Genomic DNA, 26785 nt, shown 5'->3' on the forward strand with positions numbered 1-26785 from the left:
CTGCATGGAGCGCAGAATGCCAGGAGCTGAGAGCCCATGGGATGGAGAAGCAGGCGCAGGGAGAGGCTGCCCACGCCAACGAGAACTTCCTTCCAGTGAGGGGTGCGTGGTTCCTTCTCTCAGACCATTAGGCTCCTCTTCTGGGCACAAAACTCTCAGGGGGCAGGGGAGCACCCGTGAATCGATAACCAAACGTTGTATTCTTCTCACCATCAGTTCCTCCAATAGTCCCCCTACCCACTCACCCACCTGCCCACCCCCCACTTGCCCATCCATCCACTCACCTATCCCACCCACCCGTCCATCCACCCACCTACCCCACCCATTCATCTACCCATCCATCTATTCATCCATCCACCCACCACCCACTCACGAACCCACCCATCTGTTCATCACCTACCCACCCACCCATCCACCCACCACCCACCTATTCACTCACCTACCCACCCTTCATCCATCCACCCATCCACCCATATATCCACTCACCCATCTATTCATCCACCTACCCATTCAACCTTCTGTCCCCAACCCACCCATTCACTCACCCACCCATCTATTCATCCACCCACCCACCCATTCACTCACCCACCCATTTATTCATCTACCCACCCACTCATCCACCCATCCATCCACCTCCCCACCCCTCCCCACCCACCCACCCCCTCCTCATCCCTCTAGCGTCCATCTACTGTTGCATTCACAGTAGACACACATGAATGGGGTGAGTGGCTGGTGGGGGCTCTCCCCGCAGTCTCCCTCCTCCAGGGCCTCTCCAGGGAGGAGAGAAGTGTGAGCTGGTCGGTGACAGGAGTAGGAACCTACTCAGGTTTTGCTTTTCCTTGGGGTGGGCATGCCATGGAGCGTTGGGACCAGCCGGAGACCCCCCCATCTCCTGGGATCCCTCCCTCCAGGGTGGGAGTGCCTTCCTGCGCCTCAGTCCACTTGCACTGGGGCCACCCCTTCTGTCGAATCCAGGACCAGCCATTGAACAGCAAAGGGGGGCGTGCCTTGTTCTGAGTCATCTCTGCACGTGTCTGTTTTTTTCTCCAGCTGCCAGGTGGCCCATTCTTTGAAGCAGCTCTGGGTTAACCACTGTGCCTCCGGGAGGGAGAGGAGGGGGAGAGCGAAGGCCAAACGCTGGGGAAGGAGCGGCAACTTCACAGAGTGAGGCTGGGCGCCAGCGAGGCTGCCCGTCCAGCTGAGCCGGCGGCCTGAGCCCAGCCTCCTCCCGGGATGTTCGCTCTCCGCGCAGCAGCACTGGGGCTGCTGCTCCTGGGGGCGCTCCAAGCCTTCCCGCAGGTAAGGGGGTGTCGGGAGCCTGGGGAGGCGCTGGCGGTCCAGAGCGCCCTCTTTCCCATCACTGAGCCACGGACAGCGGACAGCGTGGGGCAGGTGGGACACAGGAGGATGGAGGCCCCCTCGCCTCCCTCCCTGCCCCGCTGGAGTGAGGGGCTGCAGGTGACAGGCAGGGGCACCCGAATACGCAAGTGTCCTAAGGTGGGAGGGCTAGTGGAGTGCTCTCCCCCGCCTGGCGGACACCTGGGACTATTCACTTATTTCTCATCCACTGAGCTGGGGTCTGCCTGCAGGAGAGCGGCTGCTTGTGGGTGGGGTCATGGCAGGTGAGGTGAGGACCCCAGGGTTGGGCAGGCCAGGGGGGGCCTCCCTGGGCCAGAGAGGTTGCTGTTGGGGCTCTCCTTGCTGCACACCCCTGGCCCCTAGGCAGCCACTGGCTGAAGGTCTAGGGAGGGCGGGAGAGGTGGATGAGATGCTTTTGAATCTTAGGGCTTCAGGCAGAAGGAGGCGGAATGCAGGCGCCCCCTTCCCTCTGCAGAGGCGCCCCTTCCCTCCTCAATGGGACACCGTGAGCCCCCCCCTGCCGCCCCCACCCCCCTAGGGTGCAAGAGAGGGTAGAGGAGGCTGCTGGCTGTGTGACAGGACAGAGACCCAGTGGAGAACCTACCCCCAGCCCCTAAGCCCTTTGCTGATGACCTGGCAGAGGGGAGAGTCTGGGGTGCCAGGGTCTTGGGGAGATCAAGGGGAGGGAGGGATGTGATCGGGGAGCTGTGTTCGTATTTGGCGGCTGGAGCCCATGTGCTTCCTTCCTATGGAGTGGAACCCCTCCTTAAAGTAAAAACAATAACATGCATTTTATTACACATGAAGCGTGTCCTTATACCGTCCACGCCAGAAGCGGACACCCTACAGATACAGTGAAGTCTTTGGACCTCGTCTCACCCTGGTTCCTTCACAGATGGAACGGCCGGTGTTTCTTTGGTTTCTAGGACTCGGCCGGGTTTGGCACGGACTGCAGTGTCCGGAGCACAGGGTGCTTCGCTGGGCTTTGCAGGGTCTGCTGTGTGTCCTGGGACCTTTTCAGGCACCCGCTCGCCTCTGAACATGAGAAGCAGTATTCTGTCCAGTGCGGGGGGGTGGGGGGGTGGGAGGGGGTTCCCTAGTTTAACTACTTCCCTGATGGAGGGTGACATGTGGATGCATGGGGCGTGCGTGTGCCTCTTTCAGAGAGGAGGCCGAGAAGAGAATGCGTAGGTGAAAACGTGGACACATTGAAAGAGGCTGCTGACTTGCCTTCCAGGGAGGCCAGCCACTCGCCCTCCCACGGCAGCATGAGAGTAGCAACTTCCCCACATCCTAACCGACTTTTGATCTTATCGTTAGTTTTTATTTTTGTCAATGTGATCAGTGATAAGGCCATATCTTTGTTGTCTTCATTTGCATTTCCCGCCGACTAGAGAGCCTGAGAGTCTGAGCGGCTCTCTCTCCTCTTTCTCTCTCTCTCTCTCTCTCTCTCTCCTCTCTCTCGGGGCTCAGACACTGGGCCACTTCTTGGCAGGGGGGGGTGCCCGTGGGGGAGGGGGCTTGGTGCTCCCTCCGACCGGGGCCCCTCAAGCCTTTTCCATTTCTGTTGCCCCAGTAAACGTTTGAAAAGTTCATTAAAAAATCAGGGCTTGACATTTCAACCCATTTTTTTCCTGGTTAGGATTGCGTTCTTTCTGTGCGTCACATTCTGAGAAAGAGATTTGGCCTCTGCCCCTCATACCACAGTCTCCCCAAATGACCCGGGATTACTCCCCCGATGCTGAAACGAATCCTGTGCTTTCTCCCCTCCCTGGCCTCCACCTTCTCCAAGAGGCACCCCGGTGGAGGGGGGGGGTGGGAGGTGGGGTTCGGGGGGCGCTGGGGAGGGAGGCCTAAGGTCTTTCCCTGACAACTTAGGACTCCCCCTCCCCCTCCCACCCCAATCATGTTCCAGGCCAGGCTGAGGCTACAGGCAAGCCCCCCTCCCACCCCCACGCCCCCCCACCCCCACGCCCCCTACTTTCAGCCAGATGTGGACCTGGGCCCTGCGTGAGCCTGGGGGAGGGGTCCCCCTGATGGCTCTTTGCTGGGGATAAATAACTAGAGCTAGGGACCCCCCATGGAGGGAAGTGCTCATGGTGGGATTCCCTGGCAGGAGGGCTGGACAGACTGCCCGGGTCTGTTCAGTAAAGGGGGTGTTCCCAGGGCACCCACATCCCTGCAGGAAGGCAGAGTCTGCCTGGATGAGGTGACCCTGACCCCGAGAGGGGGGCCCTGACGGACGTGCAGGGCAAAGGGGGTGCAGGCTGGTGGGAGTCAAGGCCTCCACTTCCTCAGAGAGGCCAGGGCAGCAAGGCGAGCAGAGTGGGGTGTGGGGGGGACCCATTACTCAGCCCGAGAGCAGCCAGTGCTGGGAGAAGGGCAGCGCTTACGGGAAGTCTCTGCTGCTGCTCCCACTCATATCTGACCTAGACCCGTTTCTTGAGTTCGTTGTGATTCATCCTCAGGCCGGTGTGCACCTTCCTCACCCCACTTCGCCTAGGAACACCGTCAAAAGGAAAACGGCGGAGGGATGCCTGTGTCTGGGCCTGGGGAGCGCCTGGGGGCTGGCGTCCCGGGCACAGGAGGTTAGGTGAGCCCAGCGTGGCCTCCTCGGGCGGGCGTGTGCACTGACGGCCCCGGAGGCGACGCATCTGGGATCATGGCCCCCATTTCCAGGTGAGGATGTGAGGCCCAGAGGCGGGGAGGGTCTTGCTCGCCGTCCCAGGACTGGTCAGGGGCAGAGCAGGACCCGAGTCCCAGACCCGAAGGAGAGAATGTCCGCAGAGGCAGCTCTGGGTCAGGGCCAGTCCCCCGGCGTCTCTCTCTCCTCCCACCCGTGAGCTATTGGGTTCCGGGAAGCAAGCCCTCCTTCCAGAATCTTCGCTGCCTGTGGTCAAAATCCACTGGGCATTCTCAGTGGCCTCGCTGCTGGGCAGGGACTTTCTATATGCCACTCATCCCACTTACTCGAGCGCCTGGGTCTTTGAGGACATTCATCCAAGTATGCATGCAGTCATCCAGTCACGCATTTTTTCATTCGTTTAGAAAACCTTACAGGAGCAGCTGCCTGTGCCAGGCATGGCTCCAGACGGGCACTTTTGTTCCAGGCTGTTCCAGGTAATCACTCAGCCTCTGCTTGCAGGCCTCTGGTGACGGGGCGCGCACTCCCACCCAAGGCCGCTCGTGCTACCCTGGGTTAACACCCACATTTATTTTTTTAAAAAAAATGTATTTCTGTATTGATTTCAGAGAGGAAGGGAGAGGGAGAGAGAGATAGAAACATCAATGATGAGAGAGAATCATTGATCGGCTGCCTCCTGCACACCCTCTACTGGGGATCGAGGCCGCAACCCAGGCATGTGTCCTTGGCCGGAATCGAACCTGGGACCCTTCAGTCTGCAGGCCGACGCTCTATCCACTGAGCCAAACCGGCCAGGGCAGCACCCACACTTAGATGGTCTGTAGGAGGCACTGAAATCTGTCTCTTCAAAGCTCCTGCCCATTGGCCCTGGTGGAAGCGGGGACCGCGTGAGGAAGTTGTCCTCGCCTTCCTTGGAAATGCCTGCCAGCCATGTGCGGGCTTCCACCCTGGGCCCCGGGCCTCCCCGCCAATCGCCCCATCCAGGGCCCCCAGCATTCCTTCCTCACGTGGCATGAGCTCGATGCCTGTTCATAATTGCTTTTGAGAGAGAGAGGAAGGGGGAGGGATAGAGAGACAGAAACATAAAGGATGAGAGAGAAACATGTTTCTCTCTGAGGACTGAGCTCGCAATCTGGGCATGTGCCCTCACTGGGAATCGAACCCTGACCTCCTGGTTCATGGGTGACGCCCAACCACTAAGCAACACCGGCCTGTTCTTACCGATCCATTCATTCCCCAAACATTTATGGAGCCCCACTGCATGCCAGGGAGTGTTCTGGATGCTGGGGGGACCCCCCATGCCCAGCCCGGCCAGCCTCTGCCTCATGGAACTGACATTCCCTTGTCGACAGGCTGGAGCTAGTTGCCGTGGAGGTGATTATAACCAGGAGGGGAACGAGGAGGGCCTCCAGGAGGTGGCGACGTGCACAGGAATGAAAGGAGGGAGTCTGCAGCGGAGCCTGAGCAGGAGCGTCTGGGCCCCGAGAAGCAAGGCTGGGGGAACAGGAAGGAGCCGGCGTGGCTGGGGCAGTGGGTGAGGAGGGATGTGGTGGCGAAGGTGCAGGGAAGTAAGGAAAAACCCAGACCTCTGCGGACTGCGGTGTCAGAGGGGGAGGGACACCCCGTGACAGGCTGTGGCGTTCCTGTTCCCATCTGCTGTGGTGGGACGGGTGGGCGAGCAGGGAGCCGGGCTGGGGCTGTGGTCCAGGGGAAGGGCCCGCAGAGCCAGCGCTGTCCTGTAGAGCGGAATCCGCAGGACCTGCCGATGGCCGAGTGCGGGTGCAGAGGGCAGGAGGGGGAGCGGGATCCTGCCCCGATGGGGGCTCCGCCTCTGGGCGAATGGTTGTCGCTTCCGGAGGCAGGAAAACTGGGCACGGGACAGAGAGGAGTTTTGGAGAAAAGCACCAGGTCTGTCTGTTTTGCTCACATCCGAGCATCCCGTGGGGCTGGAGCGTGGAAGTACGGAGCGTTCTGCAGAGCTCGGGCCCCTCATCTCGGTCTCTGGAACCAGAGGCGACTGCAGAATCCCCGGTGTCGGTGTCGTCCGGGCCAGTGCCCAGAGGCACCAGCACCTCCCTTGCTGGCGCCCCCTCACTTCTGTTGATGTCGCCCGAGATTCTCTATGTTCTTGGCCACCGCGTTATCTTGTCGAATCTTGTCGATTCGTTCCAGTCCGAAGGCAGGGTCTTCCGCTCATCCTGCTGACATGTTATGTTGGCTTTCTCTCTCTCTTTTTTTTTTAAAAAAAAAGTTTTACTGGTTTTTTACAGAGAGGAAAGGAGAGGGATAGAGAGAAACATCGATCAGCTGCCTCCTGCACATTTCCCACTGGGGATGTGGCCTCAACCAAGTTACATGCCCTTGACCGGAATCGAACCTGGGACCTTTCAGTCCGCAGGCTGACGCTCTATCCACTGAGCCAAACCGGTTAGAGTGGCTTTCCCTGGTTGCTGTAGCAAATGATCACAAACTCGGTGGTTTAGAACAACACAAGTTTACCCTCTCGGAGCCGAGGCCAGAGTGTAAGGAGGTCAGCGGGGCCGCATTCCTTCCGACCCTCCAGGGCGGGTGTTTCCTTGCTCTCCCAGCTTGTGGGGCTGCCTGCATTCCTTGGTCCGTGGCCCCGGCCACTCCGACCTCTGCGTCCACTGTCGCCTCTCCTTCTCTGACTCGCCCCCTGTGATTCCATCGGGCCCACACGGAGGACCTGGGACTCTCTCCTCATCTTAGAATCCTGAACCGAATCTCGTGGGCACAGTTCCTTGCCTGGTAAGGGAACATACTCATATTCACATGCTCCAGGGACTAGGACGTGGACGTCTTTGGGGGCCCTTAGTCTACACACCACACCTCATCTTGTTGAATCTGGCCCATTTCTTGTCTTTTTTGGGGGAGAGTGTAGAGCATCTTGGTCAAGAGTATGGGCTTTTGTCCGCCTGGTGTGGCTCAGTGGTTGAGTGTTGATCTATGAACCAGGAGGTCACAGTTTGACTCCTGGTCAGGGCACATGCCTGGGTTGCGGGCTCGATCCCCAGTGTGGGGCGTGCAGGAGGCAGCTGATCCATGAGTCTCTCTTATCATTGATGTTTCTCTCTCTCTCCCTCTCCCTTCCTCTCTGAAATCAATAAAAATATATTTAAAAACCCAAAACATTAAGGGTTGAAATATTAAAAAAATAAAAAAAGTATGGGCTTTTGGGTCAACCCTGCTTCTGGCCCTCACCATATGGTGCTCTTGGGCAAGTTAAGTCACTTCTCTGTGCCTCGGTTTCCCCATCCACAGGAGGGGAGTAATAGCCCGGCGACCTTGCAGGGCTGTGGGAAGAATCCCATGAGCTCATATGTGAAAAGTGCTGAGAACAGCTCCTGGCTCAGAGCGAGGGCAAGTGAAGGTCAGCCATGCTGAGTGCCTGTTGTGTGCGAGGACAGGGCTTGCCCTGGAGGGTGGCGGCCTGGGAAGAGAGGCACAGAGAACAGTGTGACCAGCACCGTGCGGAGATCTGTGCCAGGTCTGCGGGGGCCCGCAGGGGCCGTCCTCCCCTCCCCTGGGTCTGTGGGGGAGGAGGCCCCAGGCTCAGACACCAGCTGCAACCCCAACACTTCCAGGGACTGTAACCCGAACCACTGGCCCACGCACCAGCGGGGCTCTCTGGGCAGCAGGGCCGGCCGTGGGAAGTGAGGAGTCAGCAGCTGCAAAACTTGGACTTGAGGCCAGATCTTGGTCTCATTGACTCACCTCCATCCCACCCATCTTCTCTCCTATCTTTTTAAAAATATTTTTTTTATTGATTTCAGAGAAGAAGGGAGAGGGAAAGAGAGAGAAACATCAGTGATGAGAGAGAATCATTGATTAGCTGCCTCCTGCACACCCCACACTGGGGATGGAGCCCGTAACCCGGGCATGTGCCCTAACTGGGAATCGAACCGTGACCTCCTGGTTCATAGGTCGATGCTCAAACACTGAGCCACGCCAGCCGGGCTCTTCTCTCCTATTAGTTGCTCTACAACCATGGGTGGCTCCCCATTGCCAAAGGCTACATTTCCCAAAGTCACTTCCAGGGAGTGGTAGTTCCATGAGAAAAGGGTTCTGTGGCCAACTAAGTTTGGGAAACATCTTGTCCATCTGCCCCCAACCTTTTCTTGGAGAATCAGAGAGCAAGCGAGCACATACGAGGCCCTGAGAGGCCCTACGATTTCACGTGAAAACCTCTCAGATGGGATCCAGGGGTCCTTTGTGTTATTTGGTTTTGCTGGTCACCTGTGGACATCCTGCAGACCAGCGTTTGATGGGACACTATGTGGGAAAGGGCAAGTCAGGGCTGACCGTCTGGCCCTGCCTCCTGGGCCCATCCCCTCAGCTCCCCCGGGATCTTACCCACCTACGCTCATACATGGAAGTGCTCCTGCCCCAAGAAGCAAGTGCTCCTGCCTCATGAATCCTCAAGTTCGTTAAAAAAAAGAAAAAAGATATGTTATTGATTTTTAGAGAGAGAGGAAGAGAGTGAAATATTTTTTTAAAAATATTTTTTATTGATTTTCAGAGAGGGAGAGGAAGCGAGAGATAGAAACATCAATGATGAGAGAGAATCATTGTTTGGCTGCCTCCTGCACGCCCCCTACTGGGAGATGGAGCCCACAACCCGGCCATGTGGCCTGACTGGGAATCAAACCAGCAAACTCTGGCTTGGTGCGTGTGGTGATGCCCAAGCAACTGAGCCACACTGGCCAGGGCACCAAGTTAGTTTTTTTTCTCTGCCTATTTCATGATGCTTATTCTGCTTTGTGGTTGTGACTCGTGTGTTTTTCTGATCTCATCTTTGAGGTCTCCTCCCTCCCTTCCCTCCCTCCCTCCCTCCCTCCTTCCTTCCTTCCTTCCTTCCTTCCTTCCTTCCTTCCTTCCTTCCTTCCTTCCTTCCTTCCTTCCTTCTTCCCTATTTTCTTTCCAGGTATTGCTATTTACTATCTCCCATGGGCCTGTTCTGGGAGCTGACTCATGACATGGAACAGTCTAGAATCGGCTTTTGTGTCCCCAAGCACCGAGCCCAGCACCTGAATCCTCTGTGTGAGGGTAGGGGACTTGGGTTTATTCTTTGTCTTCTCAGGCGGGGCCCTGTTTTAGTTTCCTATTGTGGCGGTCATTACCACAAGCTCAGTGGCTTGAACCAACGCAAGTGATGATCTTTCGGTTCATAAGTCTGAAACCGTTGTCACTGGGCCAGAGTCATGGCTGCCTTCCTCCCTGGAGACTCTGGGGAAAATCCAGGCCCTTGCCTTTCCAGCTGCTGGAGGCCACCTGCATTCCTTGGCTTGTGGCCCCTTCCTCCGTCTTCACGCCAGCTGCAGAGCATCTCTCTGACCCTGCTTCCGTCATCATCACGTCTTCCCCAACTCTCTCTCTCTCTCTCTCTCTCTCTCTCTCTCTCACACACATTTTGAAGGACCCTTGTAGTGACATTGGGACCACCCAGATAATCCAGGATCACCCACCCATCTCAGGGTCACTGATTAGCAACCTTAATTCCCCTTTGGCCTGAAGGTGATATAGTCAGAGGTTCTGGAGATTAGGACGTGGGCATCTTTGAGAGCCCCTGTTCTGCTGACCACAGACCCCGTCTCATCTCCTCCTTCCCTCCCACCTGGGAGATTCTCGGTGAGGATGGCCACTGTAGTAAGCTCCATCCCAGAGAAGGTGCTCCCTGGTGCCTGGGCTCCATCCTGCCAGGCCTCCAGAGTTCATCTGCTATGGCTGCTTCTGTGTCTACCTTTGTTGGGTTTTACCTTCAGCCATGGGGCGGGCCAGCACAGAGCCACTCATACTGCCCCTCAGCTCCCTGGAGGCCAGAGGTGGGACGTGGGGGAGCCTCCCTGGCTCCGGCACACAGTGTGGCAGCAGGAGGGATGCGGCCTGCATGCGGCAGGGACAGGCTGTGTGTCTGGCGGGGGGGGGGGGGGGGGGGCGGTGTTTAAAGTAGGGGAGGAGGATGACTTCATTTCAGGTGTCTCTTGGTCTGGAGCTCAGGTGGGCCCTTGGAGTGGAGAGGGGTTCAGGGACCCCAGGACTAGGTGACAAACCCCAGTCCAGTGGTTATTGATGAGCGGGCTGTGACCTACAGGACAATGGCCCTTTAAGATGTTCACATCCTAATCCTGGGAACCTGTGAATATGTCACCTTGTCTGGAAAAGGGGATTTTAAAATATTTATTTTTTATTTTATTTTTAGAGAGAGAGGAAGGGAGAGGGATAGAGAGATAGAAACACCAATGAGAGAGGAAACCATCCATCAGATGCCTTCTGCGCGTCCCCCACTGGGGATCAAGCCCGCAACCCCAATGTGCCCTGACCGGGAATCGAACCGAAGACCACTTAGTTCCTGGGTTGACACTCAACCGCTGAGCCATCCCAGCTGGGCTGGAAAAGGGGAACTTTGCAGATACTAAGGGTGCGGCCCTTGAGCTGGGAGATTGTCCTGGATCCCCCAGGTGGACCCGCTGTCCCCACAGGAGCCCTTAAATGTGGAGAACTTTCTGGCCGTGTCACAGCGGATGGCACGGAAGAGAGGGATGGGCAGGACTCGAGCCACCGTTGTGGGCTTTGCAGGTGGAGGTAGGGGCCCTGAGCCAAGCGAAGGGAGGCCCCGTGGCAGCCTTGAGGAGCTGGGAAAGACAACGAAGAGACAGGGCCTCAGTGTGAACCACAAGGAAATGGACTCTCCCCTAGAGGCTCCCGCAAGGACCCAGCCCTGCCCACACCTTGACTTAGCCTGCTGAGACCTGACCTGGATGGGTGGCCAGGGAGGGGTCCTGAGGAGGAGGCATGCCTGAGTGAGGCCTCAAGGAGGAGTTGGGGTGTTCTGGACGAGGGGAATGGGGTGGTCAGGGGAACAGCGTGTGCAAGGCTGCTGAAGGGAGGGAGACAGGGAGGGAGGGGGTGTAAGTGGGGATGGGAGGAAGGCTGGGGGGACAGGTGCCAGAGGATGCACAGGCCAGATGAGCCAGGGCCAGGGGCCGGGTCTCCTGGGCCATCGTCAGGACGTTGGGCTTCAGGGCTAGGCGGGTTGAAGCCATCTGAGTGTCTTCCATGGGGGAGGGGCGGGGAGGGGAGCAGATGTGTGTTTTGAAAAGGTCCCTCTGGCGTCGCACTGTGAGTGGGCTATGGGGGATGGGTGGGTGTGAGAAGGCCCTTAGACGGCCACTGTCAAGACCAGGTGGTAGGGAGGTGAGGAGGAGCTGGTGGATTTGAGGGCAGAACTGGACAGGAGAGCCTGGTGGGTGAGAGGCTGTGCAAGACGACCCAAGCTCTCACGCTGCCTGGCTGTGTGACTTAGGCAAGTTTCTTGACCTCTCTGTGCCTCAGTTTCCCCATCTGTAAAATGGGATGGATAGTAGGTATAGGGTGGGGCCTGGGATTCTGCATTTTGAGCAAGTTCACAAGGGATGCCGTGCTGCTGGCCCAGGTTCCTCCCCTTGAGTAACAGAGCTGAGGGCCCCTCAGGATGGATTTGGGGTGCCCCTCCCCGCTCTGCCCGGCTCTGGCCCCTTTGGATATTTTGTGTTTGATTGCACTCTTCCACCCCAGCGCCCCCTCCCCGCTGTAGACGCTCAGCTGCTACAGGTGTGGCCCAGCCCCCGTTCCTCTCCACGCTGAGTCCGGTGGGGCTTTCTGGAAGTGATATTTACCAGGTTTCATAGGGAAAACCAAACCATCTGAAACTAGACAGGCCTGGAAATGGGAAGGTTTCAGGCCACTCTCTCTTTATCTTGATGCCACTAAGGTTGAGCAACAGGCCTTTGGTTGTACAGCTCATCACGCTGCGGACACCTTGCTCTGCCTCGAACCTGCCGGGGAACCCCACCCAAAAGCCCCCCTTCCAGGCCTCGGGCTTCCCCCTCCCACTCTCCCCGTTCTGTCCCCGCTTCCCTCCCAGGCCATGGCCAGAGCCCAGCCCAGCTGTGTCTCCCCCTTCCCCAGGGGCAGCGGGAGCTGATGGGCTGTCCAGGGGCTGGGCCCATGGCCAGTGGCAACTGGTGGGGCCCTCGAAACTCAGGAGGTCAGACTTCCCGGGCTGCCGCTAACATAGGTGCCCAGGCTGCTGCCCTCTCTGCCAGGAGCTGGGGTGGGTGAGGGGCCCCTGTGAGTGGGCAGTGGGAGACCATGGGGGTGGGGCAGTGGGAAGATGGGAGAGAAGGCAGAGAGAGTGATGATGGAGCTGGGGTGAGCGCTGTGCCTGGGGCATGAGACTGGACCAGGTCTTGGGGACCACAGACAGTGCTGCAAGGGCGAAGCTCAGGTCCCCAGGTGCCACCTCTTTCTACTTACGGCCTGGGAATACCCTGGGAAGGTGGGGTGGCCTCCTGACTGGAGCCGCAGCTCCTGGAGGGCGCTCGGGGCCACCCAGCTCTCCGGCACACAGTAGGTGCTGCGTGCGCTTGTGCGGTGGTCAGCAGTCAGCTGACCTGCACTCAGCGCCTGACCCGCCACACGGTGTGAGCTTGGGCGGGTCTTTCACCTCACAGACTAGCTTCCATGGTAACGGGGTCTCTCAGGGCTGTGGGTTCAGTAACTGCTGTTGCTACGTCTACATGCATTGCATTGACCCCATTTTCTGGGTGCCTGTAAAGCGATGACATCATAGACAACAACAAAAAATTCCCCAGTGTCTCTGCCAGAGAAGGCCAGCCCAGTGGGAGTGGGGTGGAGGGTGGGGCTGAGTGATGCCCCCACCTCGACCCCACCTACATCTCTGGGAATGTCTGGGGGAGCTGGGGTCCAGCACGGCCATAGGTTTAGGGGAGTAGCCCCTTCCCCATAAGCCGCATATGAAACGGAGGCCCCGGTCCTCTACTCCCTTGGTGGGGCTCTGATGGGCTACAATTGCCCCTCTGGACAGCAGGAAGACAGCTCCCCCTGGTGGCAAGCCATGGCCTTACACAGATTTATTGTTGAGCTGCTATTTATCTATGTGGTTTTATACAATTGTTTTATTTCTCTCTCTTTATGTATATACATTATTATTATTATTATTATTAATTATTATATTTTACTGAGCCATTTGCAAGTTTGTTGCAGCCATTTTGATCCTTCACCCTAAACATATCAGCATCTTCTCCAACAAGGGCATCTCTGCCTTAAGTTCACGTTCAGGCATTCGACATGGGTACAACATAATCAGACATAAAGTCCTCGTTCACATTTCGTCAGCACCTCAAATTCTCCTTTACAGCGATCCCTGCCTTCCGCCTCGACTCGGGGTCCAGCCCAGACATTGCGTTTAGTTGTCCCATCTCTCTAGTCTTCTTTATTCTGGAACTTTCCACAGCTCTTCTTTCTTTCATCGTTGGCATTTTTAAAGAGTCCAGGCTAGTTGTTTTGTAGAAAGGCCTTTGGTTAGGCTTTATCTGATGTTTCCTCATGATTTGGTTCGGATTATGGACTTTTGGTAGAAAGACCACAGATACGATAGGCCCTTCTTAGGACATTTTTATTTAAAACTAGAGGCCCAGTGCATGAAATTCGTGAATGGGTAGGGTCCCTAGGCCTGGCCGGTGATCAGCACCGATCTGTGGGATGACTGGTGGGGTGATCCAGTGGGGGCCCCCGCTGGCACCTGCCTTGGCTGGCCTAGGGCCTGTGGGCTGGGGGAAGCTCCTGCATTGAGCGCCTGCCCCGTGGTGGTCAGTGCGCATCATAGGAACCAGTTGTTCTGCGGTTGGTCTATTTGCATATTAGGCTTTTATTATATAGGACTAGAGGCCCGGTGCATGAAATTCATGCACAGGGGCAGGGGGTGTCCCCTAACCCCAGCTTGCACCCTCTATAATCCGGGACCCCTTGGGGGTTGTCCAACTGCCTAGGATCGGGCCTAAACTGGCAGTCAGACATCCCTCTCATGATCTGGGACCACTGGCTCCTAACTGCTCACCTGCCTGCCTGCCTGGTTGCCCCTTACTGCCCCTCCCCCCCGCTGGCATGGTCGCCCCAACTGCCTCCCCTGTGGGCCTGGCCGCCCCAGGCAGCCTGCTGCTCGGTCGCTTGGTCACCCCTCACTGACCCCCCTGCTGGCCTGGCCGCCCCACGCAGCCTGTTTGGTTGTCCATTCGGTTGCGGTGGTCACTTAGGTTTTATGTATGTAGATGGGGAAAGCCTGTGACCCAGAGAGGGGGAGAGAACTGGGAACACAGGGAAGCTCCAATGTCCTCTCTGCCCTTATTGCTGTGTGGCTTTGGGTGGGTGATTGCCCCTCTCAGGTGCAGTTTCCTCACCTGTGACATGAGGTGGTGATCTGGCCCCAGAGGGCTGGGTGGCATAAAGGAGATGTGTGACGGGGGTAGTGATACTAGATACAGTGAGTTCCCTGTTCTCTGCCCCTAACACCCCTCCAATGGCCTGGGCTGTGGCGGCAGGAGGTGAAGGGCAGCCAGGCTCGCCTCCTCTGTCCCCGGGCCCTGGGGAGCCCATAGCTGTTGATGAGATGAGCAGGCAGGCTGGGCGGGGAAAGCCCAGGCCCCAGAAATTTCCCCGCACTCAGCAGGCCCAGCAGGGCTGAACCCTCACCCCGGCCCAGCCACCCATAGGCTTCCAGGCTCACTTGGTGGATGCTTTGGGCCAGGGAGGACCTAGGTGGTCCCAGCAGGTCCCTGCCCCTGGAGAGGCCAGCAGCCTGGCTCACTGGAGGGAGGAGGCTGGGTGTGCGCGGGCAAAGCTGGTGCCTAGAGGTGTGCAAACGTCAGGTGATATTTATTATTTCAGATTTATGTGGTGATGTTTCAGGTGAGCAAAAATAGAAGAATGTTATGCACGCTTCACGTATCCACCCACCTCCTGTTACACGGGCCTCCTGGCTGCTCTCTGACCTTAATAGAAAAATGTTTTCATTTTTCACTCTTCCCTTAGTGGAGAGAAGAACAGAGAAGCCCCTTAGGCAGCCAGGCCTCTGGGGTGGGGGTAAATGGCTTCTGCTTTTCTCCCCCGAACCAAGAGGGCCCCACCCCACACATCCCATAGGTGGCCCCTCCTGTCTGTCAGGCACCTTCGGGGCTGCTGTAGGTACCCTGGTGGCTCCCTCCCACCTGGTCTTCTCCCCTCCCCCACCCTCCCTCCCTGGAGCTCCTGGTTGTGGGTGAACCCAGAAACCTGCTTCATGCCCCGCTTTCATTCTATCAGGAAGGACAGAAGTCCTTCCCCAAAGTCTCAGCAAGACTTTCCTCTCTCTCTTTTTTTAAAAATATATTTTTATTGATTTCAGAGAGAGGGAGAGAGATAGAAACAGCAATGATGAGCGAGAACCATTGATGGGCTGCCTCCCGCTCACCCTACACTGGGGATCGAGCTGGTAACCCTGGCAGGGGCCCTGACCGGGAATTGAACTGTGAGCTCCTGGTTCATAAGTTGAAGCTCAAGCAGGGAGTCTTAAGTTATGGAGGCTGGAGTTCGAGGAGATGTGAGAACAGGTGTTTCTGTCCCTTTGGTAACATGAGGCTTGGTCTCAGGCCTGGCCTTGACAGTGAGTGGAGACCTGGCCTCCTGGGACCTGAGGGTCCGGAGCAGCGGTTCTCAACCTGTGGGTCACGACCCCTTTCACGGGGGTCGCCTAAGACCATCGGAAAACACATATATAATTATGTATTGTTTTTGTGATGACTCACTATGCTTTAATTATGTTCAATTTGTAACAATGAAAATACATCCTGCCTATCAGATATTTACATTACGATTCATAACAGTAGCAACATTACAGTGATGAAGTAGCAACGAAAATAATTTTATGGTTGGGGGTCACCACAACATGAGGAACTGTATTAAAGGGTCGTGGTATTAGGAAGGTTGAGAACCACTGGTCTGGAGGGAAGATGGGTGTCTGGGACCCACCAGGCCTCACCAGTTCATCTTACCCTCCAGGGTCGAGCCCCCACGGACCCCTGTGCTGGACACCCCAACCACCACTATGACAAGGCTGCCGGGAGGTGCTGTTACCGCTGCCCTGAGGGTGAGTGGGGTGCTGGGGCTGGGGAAGGGGGGATTGGGGGTGTGGGCAAGACGGGAGCCAACGTCGTCACTGTCATGTTGACTATCGGTTCTGAAGGCCTTCCCGCCATGAGTTCTTGTTATATATATTGATTTCAGAGAGGAAGGGAGAGGGAGAGAGAGATAGAAACATCAACGATGAGAGAGAATCATTGATTGGCTGCCTCCTGCACACCCCACACTGGGGACTGAGCCTGCAGCCTGGGCATATGCCATGACCGGGAATCTAACTGTGACCGTTTGGTTCATAGGTCGACGCTCAACCACTGAGCTATGCCGGCTGGGCTGTGAATTCTTGTTTTTAATTACTAGCTGCTCCTCATAGAGCATGTACTATATGTGCACTAGACCAAGACCTTCACAATGCATTGCTTCGTCTCATCAGATCCTCACAATTATCCTTCAGGGTTCCCATTTAACTTGCCCAAGGTCACGAACTGGGAAATGGAAGAACTGGCTGGGCTAGAGCCAGGGTTCTGTGACCCCAGAATCAAGCTATCGATATCCCCTGACCGCCCTTCATTTCCAGGCCTGGACGCCCATCCTCTCGGCCTCCAAGCGTTGCCATCTGGAAGGTGACAGGCCACAATGCACAGATCACTGGGGATCTATGGCCTGAGCTGGGCAGGAATCCTGGTCCATCTGTTCCCAGACCACGAGGGCCAAAGGAGCCCATGCTCAGGCCAACGGAGGACCGAGAGAAGCATTTAGGGAAAGAATTTGGTATTTTCTATCTCCAAAAATTGCCCAGTCATTATAGGGGAAAAATAGAACTGTGCTAGCCTTTCTTGCCTTTATTTTATGGGCTAGTGTTGGTTTAGAAGTGTATGTCAGGTGGGTCCCCGTGTTTGTCTGTTTTTAGTGTTTGTGGCCTCAGTGCCTAACTGGCTGGCCACCCACCCACCCATGTTCCTGCCTGTCCACTTGCCTATCTTTTCACCCACTCACTAGCTCATCCGCTGGCCCTCCCGCCGTCTCCTCAGATCCCCCTCCTCCCCGCTCCCATCCCTCTTCCCATCCCCTATCCGTCTAGCCACCTGTCTCAAGTTTGCTCAAGCTGCCATAGCAAAATACCAGAGTCTGGGGGGCTTAGGCCAAAGACATTCATGTTCTCAGTTCTGGAGGCTACAGGTCTTAAGATCAAAGTATTGGAAGGGCTTGGTTTCTGGTGAGAAATCTCTTCTTGGCTTTCAGACAGCTGCCTTCTCATGGCTGAGGGAGGGGTGGGGGGAGAGAGAGAGAGAGGAGATCTCTTTCTCTTCTAATAAGGCCACCAATCCTGTTGGATCAGGGCCCCATCCTTATGACCCCATTTAGCTTAATGACCCCCCAAAAGCCCTGTCTCCAAATATAGACACATTGGTGGTTAGGGCTTCAACATATGAATCTGGAGGGGACACAGTTCAGTCCATAGGGCCACCCCTCCCCCTCCCATCTACCCTCCCATCCATCCCCACCCCTCCCCACCCCCTTTCCATCCACTCGTCCATGCAGCCCTCAGACATTTTTTATTGCTCCTTCTCACAGCGAGGCCACTGGTCACCTTTCCGGCTTTTTCTGCCGTGGCCTTTCTGTAGGAGCTGCTGTGCTTGGTGTCCTCTGGACCTACTGTGAGCTTTCCCGTCTCTGGGCCTCTGTTCATGCCTGTGGGCACCTGGGATGCCCTCCCCCACTGCCCCCCCCGCCCCCCCACCCCTGCTGCAGTCCTGCACCCCTTCCTCCAGGAAGCCTGCCCTCACCAGCCCATGCTGTGTGGCTGGTCGCACCCTGCTTCTCCCAGGCCGCACCCTGCTTCTCCCAGGCCGACTGCAGCCAGAGTTCCGGAGCGTGTGGCCCACTGGCCCTCCTGCTGTCTCTCCTCCCCACTCCCATTTCTCTTCCCATTCTTCTGGCCACCCACCCCTTATCCACTACCCATCTCCCCCTCTCCCTCCCCCCTCCCCCTTCTCCTGTCTGTCCCACGATCCCAGCTGCACGAGAAAGGCAGACACTTCCCACATCCTCCGGCTCCCATGACCCCAGCCTGGTGGGGCCTTGCCAGAGAGCGGGTGGGGAGAGAGGCATCTGGTCCCAGCCTCCCTCCACTTAGACACTATGACCGGGAGGAGGGGCGCCCATTGCCCCACGGCCCTGCAGTGACTGGGGGTGGCTGAGCACCTCCTGCCGCTGTGGTGGGAGGGGCATTTTGGCGGAGTTTTATTGACCTTGTGCTTCCGGGCAGACAAGAGAGGAAAAACAAAAAGCCCACAAAAACCCCTTCCTCCGTGTGTTGGGGAAATTTCTGACATTTCACCGCCCTCCCCCCCGCCATCGGCGCTCAGCTGTGTGGCAGGGCGCGGGGGCGGCTGGTGCAGGAAGGAAACAGGGGACCTTTGAAATTGAGAAGTCAGTTGTCACCGAACCTCTTCTCTGGCCCAGGCCCCTAAAGTCCTTTCCAGCATCCTTGACAGCTGATCCCCAGCCCTCTGCTTACACACCCCTGGTGACGGGGAGCTCACTCGCTGCTTCATCACAGTGGCCGTGATTGACATGGATGGAGCGTGCTCCGTGCCAGCCACTGTGCTGAGCCCTTTGCCTACAGATGAGCTCACTGAACCGGATGGGGAACACGGTGCGGCTCAGGGACTTGTCCATAGTCCCGGGCCAGTAAGTGGCTCAGGTGGGGCTCGCATGTGGCCATCTAACTCGGGACCCCAAGCCCTTCCATCTTATTTGGTGCTGACCCCCATGGCATTGCATTTGGGAGGCAGCAGAACATATCCGAGAAGAGCCCAAACCCCTCACTTACTCTGCACCCCGCTTCCGGGATCAGCCTCCTGCTTGGGCCCAGAGCCGCTGCCCGCAGGTAGGGGCCTCCCGGCCCAGGTGTGGGGGGGCGTGTGAAGCCAGGCCTGGTGCCAGCTGGAGAGCACGGTGTGATGGGGGCCAAGGCAGTGTGTCCCACCTTGTGCCAGGAGCCGAGGGTTTCTGCCAGGGCGGCGAGCAGGGAGGAGGGGAGGCCGCCCTGCCCCTGGCCAAGCCTGGCTGGCCCACAGTCCCCCTCCGCGCCTGCAGTTCCCCTGGGAAACAGGAGAAACACCAGGCAAACATCTTTCACCCCCAACTCCAAAGCCAAGAACAAAGCACTGAGGGCTCCGATGAGTCCAGATGTTCACCTCCGCTCTGGTCCCTGAGCCAGGACTGCCCTGGGCCACTGCCAGGGGCAGAGGTGGGACAGGGGCGGCTTCCCAAGAAGGGCGGCCTGTGGGCTGGGAAGCCCTTGCGACAGGCTGTTAGCATCTAGGGCGGTGCTTCTGGGAGTTGTGGGAACACGCTCCCGGGGGACCTGAACTGGTTGGAACATTCAGGGGGGCTTCCTCGAGGAGCCGGCATCCCAAGGAGTCCTGAGGGCTGTGCCAGGCCACGGTGGGAGGAGGGAGGAGGGCTCTGGTCAGAGGGCACGGAGGATGCCAAGGCCTGGAGTGAGCAAGGGGGGCCACTCAGGGACTGGGTGGGGTTCCATGTGGCAGAAACACAGGGCCTGAAGGGGAGGGGTAGGGGAGGGGAGAGGGGCCTGCGGCCCAGACTCAGGACAGTTTCTGGGGCCCAAGCAGCTGGGGTTGCCTGGCCACCCCAAAGCTCAGCCAGAGGTGGGAGCGGTGACGGAAATGTTAGGACAGACAGACATTTGGAGTCAGAAGCCGCTGATCAGAGGCCGGAGCAGGGGTGGCTGGAGGCGGAGGGGACAGAGGACACTTGGGAGCCAGTTCTGAGAGCGACACCGCAGCTCGCAGCCTCTCTGAACCACTTTGTTTCTGATTGTGAAAGTGATGGTGGAGAAGACCTCCGTGGAATACGGGGGAGAAGACCTCCGTGGAATACGGGGGAGAAGACCTCCGTGGAATATGGGGGAGAAGACCTCCGTGGAATATGGGGGAGAAGACCTCCGTGGAATACGGGGGAGAAGACCTCCGTGGAGTACGGGGGAGAAGACCTCCGTGGAGTACGGCGGAGAAGACCTCCGTGGAATATGGGGGAGAAGACATCCGTGGAATACGGGGGAGAAGACCTCCGTGGAATACGGGGGAGAAGACCTCCGTGGAATACGGGGGAGAAGACCTCCGTGGAATACGGGGGAGAAGACCTCCGTGGAATACGGGGGAGAAGACCTCCGTGGAATACGGCGGAGAAGACCTCCGTGGAATACGGGGGAGAAGACCTCCGTGGAGTACGGGGGAGAAGACCTCCGTGGAGTACGGGGGAGAAGACCTCCGTGGGGTACGGGGGAGAAGACCTCCGTGGGGTACGGGGGAGAAGACCTCCGTGGGGTACGGGGGAGAAGACCTCCGTGGGGTACGGGGGAGAAGACCTCCGTGGGGTACGGCGGAGAAGACCTCCGTGGAATACGGGGGAGAAGACCTCCGTGGAGTACGGGGGAGAAGACCTCCGTGGAATACGGGGGAGAAGAGAAGAGAAATGAGTCAACACTCAGCACGCCGGGCTCCATCTGCTCCAGCCCCTGCGGCCTTTCCGCTCTCTGCTCAGGCCGAGCTGGGCCTCCCTGGGGCCTTGGCCCGCCCAGTGCCCGCTGCCCGGAACCTCGCTGCAGCCTCCTTGCGTCCCGTGGGCCGGGTGGGGCCACCAGACCCAGGGCTCCCTCTCCAGCCCGCTGCCCCCACCCCTGTCCCCCGCTCCTGCTTTCCTCTCCAGTTTGTATCCACGTTGGGAGCGAACGTGCTGATTTCCATGTGACTCGCTGCCCTCTCCTCCCCCGGCTGGAGGGTCAGCTCCCTGGGAGCAGGGCCTCATCCTCAGTCCCTCAATCAGTGCCTGCGCCCTCCTGCCCGCCCGGCTGCTCCGTAGCTGTGAGTTGAGCGGGAAAATCCCACCCCCAAATGAGTCATCGGCCTCGAATTCTGTGCACCGAAAACATCATTCTGAGCAGTGTCCACAGGCGCCCCCTAATGACGAAGGGGCCCGGGCAATGCTGAGAACCCTGGTCTAGAGCCTTTTGGTTGTAACTGACAGAAGCCTGACTCAGGTCCAATCCAGACAAAAGAGAAACAGTGGGCTCAACGACAGAGAAATCCATGGCGCCATAGATTCGGGTTTGAATGACGTCATCAGGAGTCCATTTCTCCGCGTCTGTGGCCTCGCCTGGCCTCGGAGTCACCTCCTTCTCAGGTGGACCCAGCCCGAGCTGCAGCAGCCAGGACAGGGCAGCTCTGGCCCAAATCGCCCTTTGAACCAGGAACCAGTAAAGAGGGGGCTCTTTTCCAGTAGCTTTTGTGAAACTCAGAGATGGGCTCATTGGCTGGCATGGGTCCCATGAGCCAATCACAGTGTTGAAGAAGATGCATTCTGATTGGCCTGCCTGGGTCACGTGCTAATTTTGAAGGATGAAGTATTCTGATTGGTCTGCCTGGGTCATGTGTCCATCCTCAAGGATGAAGCATTCTGATTGGTCTGCGTGGGTCATGTGTCCATCATCAAGGATGAAGCATTCTGATTGGTCTGCGTGGGTCATGTGTCCATCATCAAGGATGAAGCATTCTGATTGGTCTGCGTGGGTCATGTGTCCATCATCAAGGATGAAGCATTCTGATTGGCCTGCCTGGGTCACGTGCTCAGTTGAAGGGCTGTGGGAGACATCCTGGCTAGAACTCACAGACATAAAGTGGGGCAGGACAGGTGAACACCCTGTGGACATCCAGGACGTTCCCAACACGTCTGCCCCGTGCATTCGGTCTCAGCATCATGCCTCTCCCATCAGGGCCTGCTGGGTGCTTTGCCAGCCTCTCAGTCAGGCTGGATTAGGACTATGGCTCCCCGGTTCCCACAATGCAGGGGACTCTGGGAATAATAAGGACAGTGCTCCTGCCCAGCCAGTGTGGCTCAGTAGTTGAGTGTCAGCCTATGAATCAGGAGGTCACGGTTTGATTCCCAGTCGGGCACATGTTCGGATTGCAGGCTTGATCCCCAGTGTGGGGTGTGCAGGAGGCAGTCAATCAATGATTCTCTCTCATCAGTGATGTTTCTATCTCTCTCTTCCTCTTTGAAATCAATAAAAATATAGTACAAAACAAACCCCAAACAGTGCTCACCCAGTGCCTGCTGTGTGCCTGGACTGCTGTGGGACTACGCATGCTTGTCTTCACAGTCCCTTTAATCCTTTCAATGATCCTATTATTAACGTAGTACCCCTGTGGTCACTGTCACTTGCCCAAGGCTACTCGCTTAGCATGTGGCAGCCCTGGAATCCAGGCCCAGCTCTTCTCCCTGACCTGCGCTGCTCTGCCTGCCAGGCGACCAGAGGCAAGGCCTGCCCTCTTGGGGGCATCAACGCCTCCGTCATGAGTTGCGCTGACATGTTGGGGGGTTTAGAAGTGTTGCTGGGAAGGGCTTCGGGGATGAGAGTGGAAGGGGTGCCACTGAGAGTTTGCCAAGGTGGTCTGGCCTGGAGCTTCTCCGCTTCTTTTCCAGGGTCCTCCCCACAGCATCTGTGCCCGCAGGGGCCATCCGGCTGCAGGAAGCAGTGCCAGCAGGACTACTACCTGGACAGGGCCAACCGGTGCACAGCCTGCGTGAGCTGCAGAGGTAAGAGCCTGTCCTCCCCTCCAGGGCTCCTTCCAGCAAAGAGGGGGGCCCTCTGGGGAGAGACAGAACCTAGAAGGGGGGGAGCATCGAGATTTGGTGACTGCACTCTGACCTGGCCCCCTGGTGCCTCAGTTTACCCCTCTGGATTTGTGAATTGATACCAGCCATGACCTTTTGCGCCCATGCTTTTTGGAGAGACTTAGTTAACGTGTTTCCTCAAGGGAGGGACTCACATTTATTGAGTTTAATGTTTGCAGGACCCACAGGGGAAGATTCTTTCCTTCTCCCCACTTTACAGTGAGGACTCAGAGGCTGAGGGAGGTTAAGGGCCTTTCCAGAGTCACACGACTCTGGTGAGGGGCCCACCTGGAGTTTGGAGTGAAGGTCTGACACCAAGAGCTTCCAGCAGAACTCTCTCAAATAAGCACCTTGTTGTGAATTTCTTATGCTTCATGAATGTGGTTTGTGTGCTACCTGGTGTGTGTTTTGCTTTGGTGTGGGTTTTCTGGGGGGTGGTGAAATGTGTTGTGATTTCTTGGCCTAATGAATATTCCTATTTCTTAGCATGTTTAGTGTATTTGGAAAAAAAATGTATATTCTATTTCTTCCATACAGAATTCTACATATACCTATTAGATTAAGTTTATTCATGGTATTATGAAAACAATACACATTCTTATTTAGTTTTGTCACCTTCACAAAGGTTGATTTCTGAGATAGATGTGTTAAAATCTATCTCCTGCCCGGCCAGTGTGCTCAGAGGTTGAGCATCACAGTTTGATTCCAATCAGGGTACAAGTCCGGATTTCAGGCTTGATCACCAGTAGGGGGCGTGCAGGAGGCAGCCGATCAATGATTCTCTCTCATCCTGGATGTTTCTATCTCTCCCTCTCCTTTCCTCTCTGAAATCAATAAAAACATATTTTAAAAAAATCTATCTCCCAATATGCTTGTTTTTCATCAGATTTTCCTTGTGTCCTATTTTTGCTTTGTATATGTCAAAGCTGTGTCATTAGGTACAATGTTCATGAACATTATGTTTTCTTGGCAAGTTGGACCTTTTATTTCTTTGTTCCTCATAAGGTGTTTGCCTGGATTCCATTTTTGTTTGATACTAGTATTGCCATTCTTTATTTCTGTGAGCATTTCTCTGGTAGAGCTTTCAAGTTTTAAAACGAATGCCTGCATTTGATTAAGTGAAAGTTATAGGCGTTTTCTACCCCAAATTCAACCAATAGAGAAGTGCAAGGAAGAAAGCCAACTCTGCCCCTCCCCCATCGCTGGATGATTGACGCTTCTCTGTATAGAGAGAAGAACGGGTAGGCTAGTAGCTAGACTACACATACATGGAAAGAAGGAACTTTTAAGAGGATAAGATAATACTATCTATGGCATTAAAATGATGACATTTATTTATTTATTAACATTTATTGATTTTTTGGAGGGAGGGAGAGAGAGAGAGAGAGAGAGAGAGAGAGAGAGAGAGAGAGAGAGAGAATTGTTGTTCGCTTATGTATGCGTTCATTGGCTGATTCTTCTATGTGCCCTGACCCGGGATGGGACCTGCAACCTTGGCGTATTGAGAGGATGCTCTAACCACCTGAGCCACCTGGCCAGGACCGGAACTTTTTCATCTTACCCAACTGAAACTCTGTCCCCACTAAACATTAGCTCTCAGCTCCCCCCACCCCCCACCCTTTGGCAACTACCATTCTACTCTCTTTGGCAACTACCATTCTACTCTATGAATCGAGTACTCCAGGAAGTTCATATGTATGTGGAATCATGAAATTTTATCCTTTTGTGGCTGGCTTATTTCACTCACATAACCCTCACGGTGCCTGACCTGGTAGCATGTGTCAGAATGTCCTTCCCCCTTAAGGCTGAACAACATTCCATTCTATGTTTATCTGCCCATGTCGGTGGGCACTTGGTTGTTCCGCCTTTGAGCTAGCGTGACTGATGCTGCCGTGAGCATAGGGGTCACGTATCTTTTCGATGTAGTGTTTTGGATTTCTTCGAATAAATACCCAGGAGTGGAATTTCTGGGTTATAAGGTAGTTTTATTTTCAAGTGCCGTTTCCCATAGTGGCTGCACCAATTCACAATCCCAGCAGCCGGGCGCGAGGGTAGGTAGGGGGCTCCCTTTCATGGCTCTGTTTCCTCTGAGAATACTGATTGGACTGACTCTACAGGCTGTTTTCCCTGTGTCTGCTTCCTCGAGCATTAGTGCATGTTTGAGTCTGGGGCCCTTTCATCTTGTTTTTTTTTTTTTTTATTGCTTAAAGTGTTACAAAGAGTATTACATATGTCTCCTTCCCCCACTGCCCCCTTGACATTCCCCTGGCCTCCCCTACCCCCCAGTGTCTGTGGCCATTGGTTATGCTCGTATGCATGCATACAAGTCCTTCAGTTGATCTCTTACCACCCCCCTACCCGCCCCCCAACCCTCCCCGGCCTTCCCGCTGTACTTTGACAGTCTGCTCGATGTTGCTCTGCCTCTGTATCTATTTTTATTCATAAGTTTATAATGGTCTCTATTATCCATAAATGAGTGAGGTCATGTGGTATTTTTCCTTCATTGACTGGCTTATTTCACTTAGCATAATGCTCTCCAGGTCCATCCATGCTGTTGCAAATGGTAAGAATTCCTTCTTTTTTACAGCAGCATAGTATTCCATCATGTAGATGTACCACAGTTTTCTAATCCATTCATCTACTGATGGGCACTTAGGCTGTTTCCAGATCTTAGCTATGGTGAATTGTGCTGCTATGAACATAGGGGTGCTTATATCCTTTCTGATTGGTGTTTCTGGTTTCTTGGGATATATTCCTAGAAGTGGGATCACTGGGTCAAATGGGAGCTCCATTTGTAGTTTTTTGAGGAAACTCCATACTGTCTTCCATAGTGGCTGCACCAGTCTGCATTCCCACCAGCAGTGCACAAGTGTTCCTTTTTCTCCACATCCTCTCCAGCACTTGTCGTTTGTTGTTTTGTTGATGATAGCCAGTCTGACAGGTGTGAGATGGTACCTCATTGTTGTTTTGATTTGCATCTCTCGGATGATTAGTGACTTGTTTAGTGAGCATGTTTTCATATGTCTCTTGGCTTTCTGAATGTCCTCTTTTGAAAGGTGTCTATTTAGGTCCTTTGCCCATTTTTTGATTGGATTGTTTATCTTCCTTTTGTTAAGTTGTATGAGTTCCCTATAAATGTTGGAGATTAAACCCTTATCAGTGATAACATTGGCAAATATGTTTTCCCACACAGTGGGTTTTCTCGTTGTTTTGTTGATGGTTTCTTTTGCTGTGCAGAAGCTTTATATTTTGATGTAGTCCCATTTGTTTATTTTCTCCTTAGTTTCCAATGCCCTAGGAGCAGTATCAGTGAAGAAGTTGCTTTGGCATATGTCTGAGATTTTGTTGCCTTTGGATTCCTCTAGTATTTTTATGGTTTCCCGTTGTACATTTAAGTCCTTTATCCATTTTGAGTTTATTTTTGTGTATGGTGTAAGTTGGTGTTCTAGTTTCATTTTTTTGCATGTATCTGTCCAATATTCCCAACACCGTTTATTGAAGAGGCTGTCTTGACTCCATTGTATGTTCTTGCCTCCTTTGCCAAATATTAATTGAGCATATTGGTTCGGGTCGATTTCTGGGCTCTCTATTCTATTCCATTGATCTATATGTCTGTTCTTGTGCCAGTACCAGGCAGTTTTGAGAACAGTGGCTTTGTAACACAGCTTGATATCTGGTATTGAGATCCCACCTACTTTGTTCTTTCTCAGGATCGCTGCAGCTATTCGGGCTCTTTTTTTATTCCAGATGAATTTTTGGAGAGTTCGTTCTAGATCTGTGAAATATGCCATTGGTATTTTAGTGGGAAGTGCGTTGAATTCATAGATTGCTTTGGGTAGTATGGACATTTGAATGATGTTGATTCTACCAATCCATGAACACGGTATGTTCTTCCATCTGTTTATGTTTTCCTCTGTCTCTTTTTTCAACATCCTGTAGTTTTCTGAGTCGAGGTCTTTTACCTCTTTAGTTAAGTTTATTCCTAGGAATTGGGACCCTTTCATCTTCGTGCTGGTTTCCTTGTGGAACCCACTCCAGTGGCCATGGGGGAGGTGGGAGGGACGGGTCTGCCAGTGGCTGGTCTTCTGGGTCTGAGGGTCCTTTCTC

At 55.2% G+C, this 26785-nt stretch overlaps 1 protein-coding gene across 1 annotated transcript in view; it reads left to right on the plus strand.

The window, feature by feature from the left end:
• The first annotated feature begins 1099 nt into the window (after nucleotides 1-1099).
• TNFRSF8 (TNF receptor superfamily member 8) overlaps nucleotides 1100-26785 on the plus strand; it is a 66713-nt gene continuing 41027 nt past the window's right edge. Inside the window, exons 1-3 of the mRNA XM_036353098.1 lie at nucleotides 1100-1299; nucleotides 15899-15986; nucleotides 22487-22600. Coding sequence (XP_036208991.1) covers nucleotides 1234-1299; nucleotides 15899-15986; nucleotides 22487-22600 — 268 coding nt within the window. The 5' untranslated portion in view covers nucleotides 1100-1233. The remainder of the gene's footprint in view (nucleotides 1300-15898; nucleotides 15987-22486; nucleotides 22601-26785) is intronic.

The sequence above is a fragment of the Myotis myotis genome, unplaced genomic scaffold (genome assembly GCF_014108235.1).
Source record: "Myotis myotis isolate mMyoMyo1 unplaced genomic scaffold, mMyoMyo1.p scaffold_m19_p_2, whole genome shotgun sequence".
In the NCBI taxonomy this organism is placed as follows: domain Eukaryota; kingdom Metazoa; phylum Chordata; class Mammalia; order Chiroptera; family Vespertilionidae; genus Myotis; species Myotis myotis.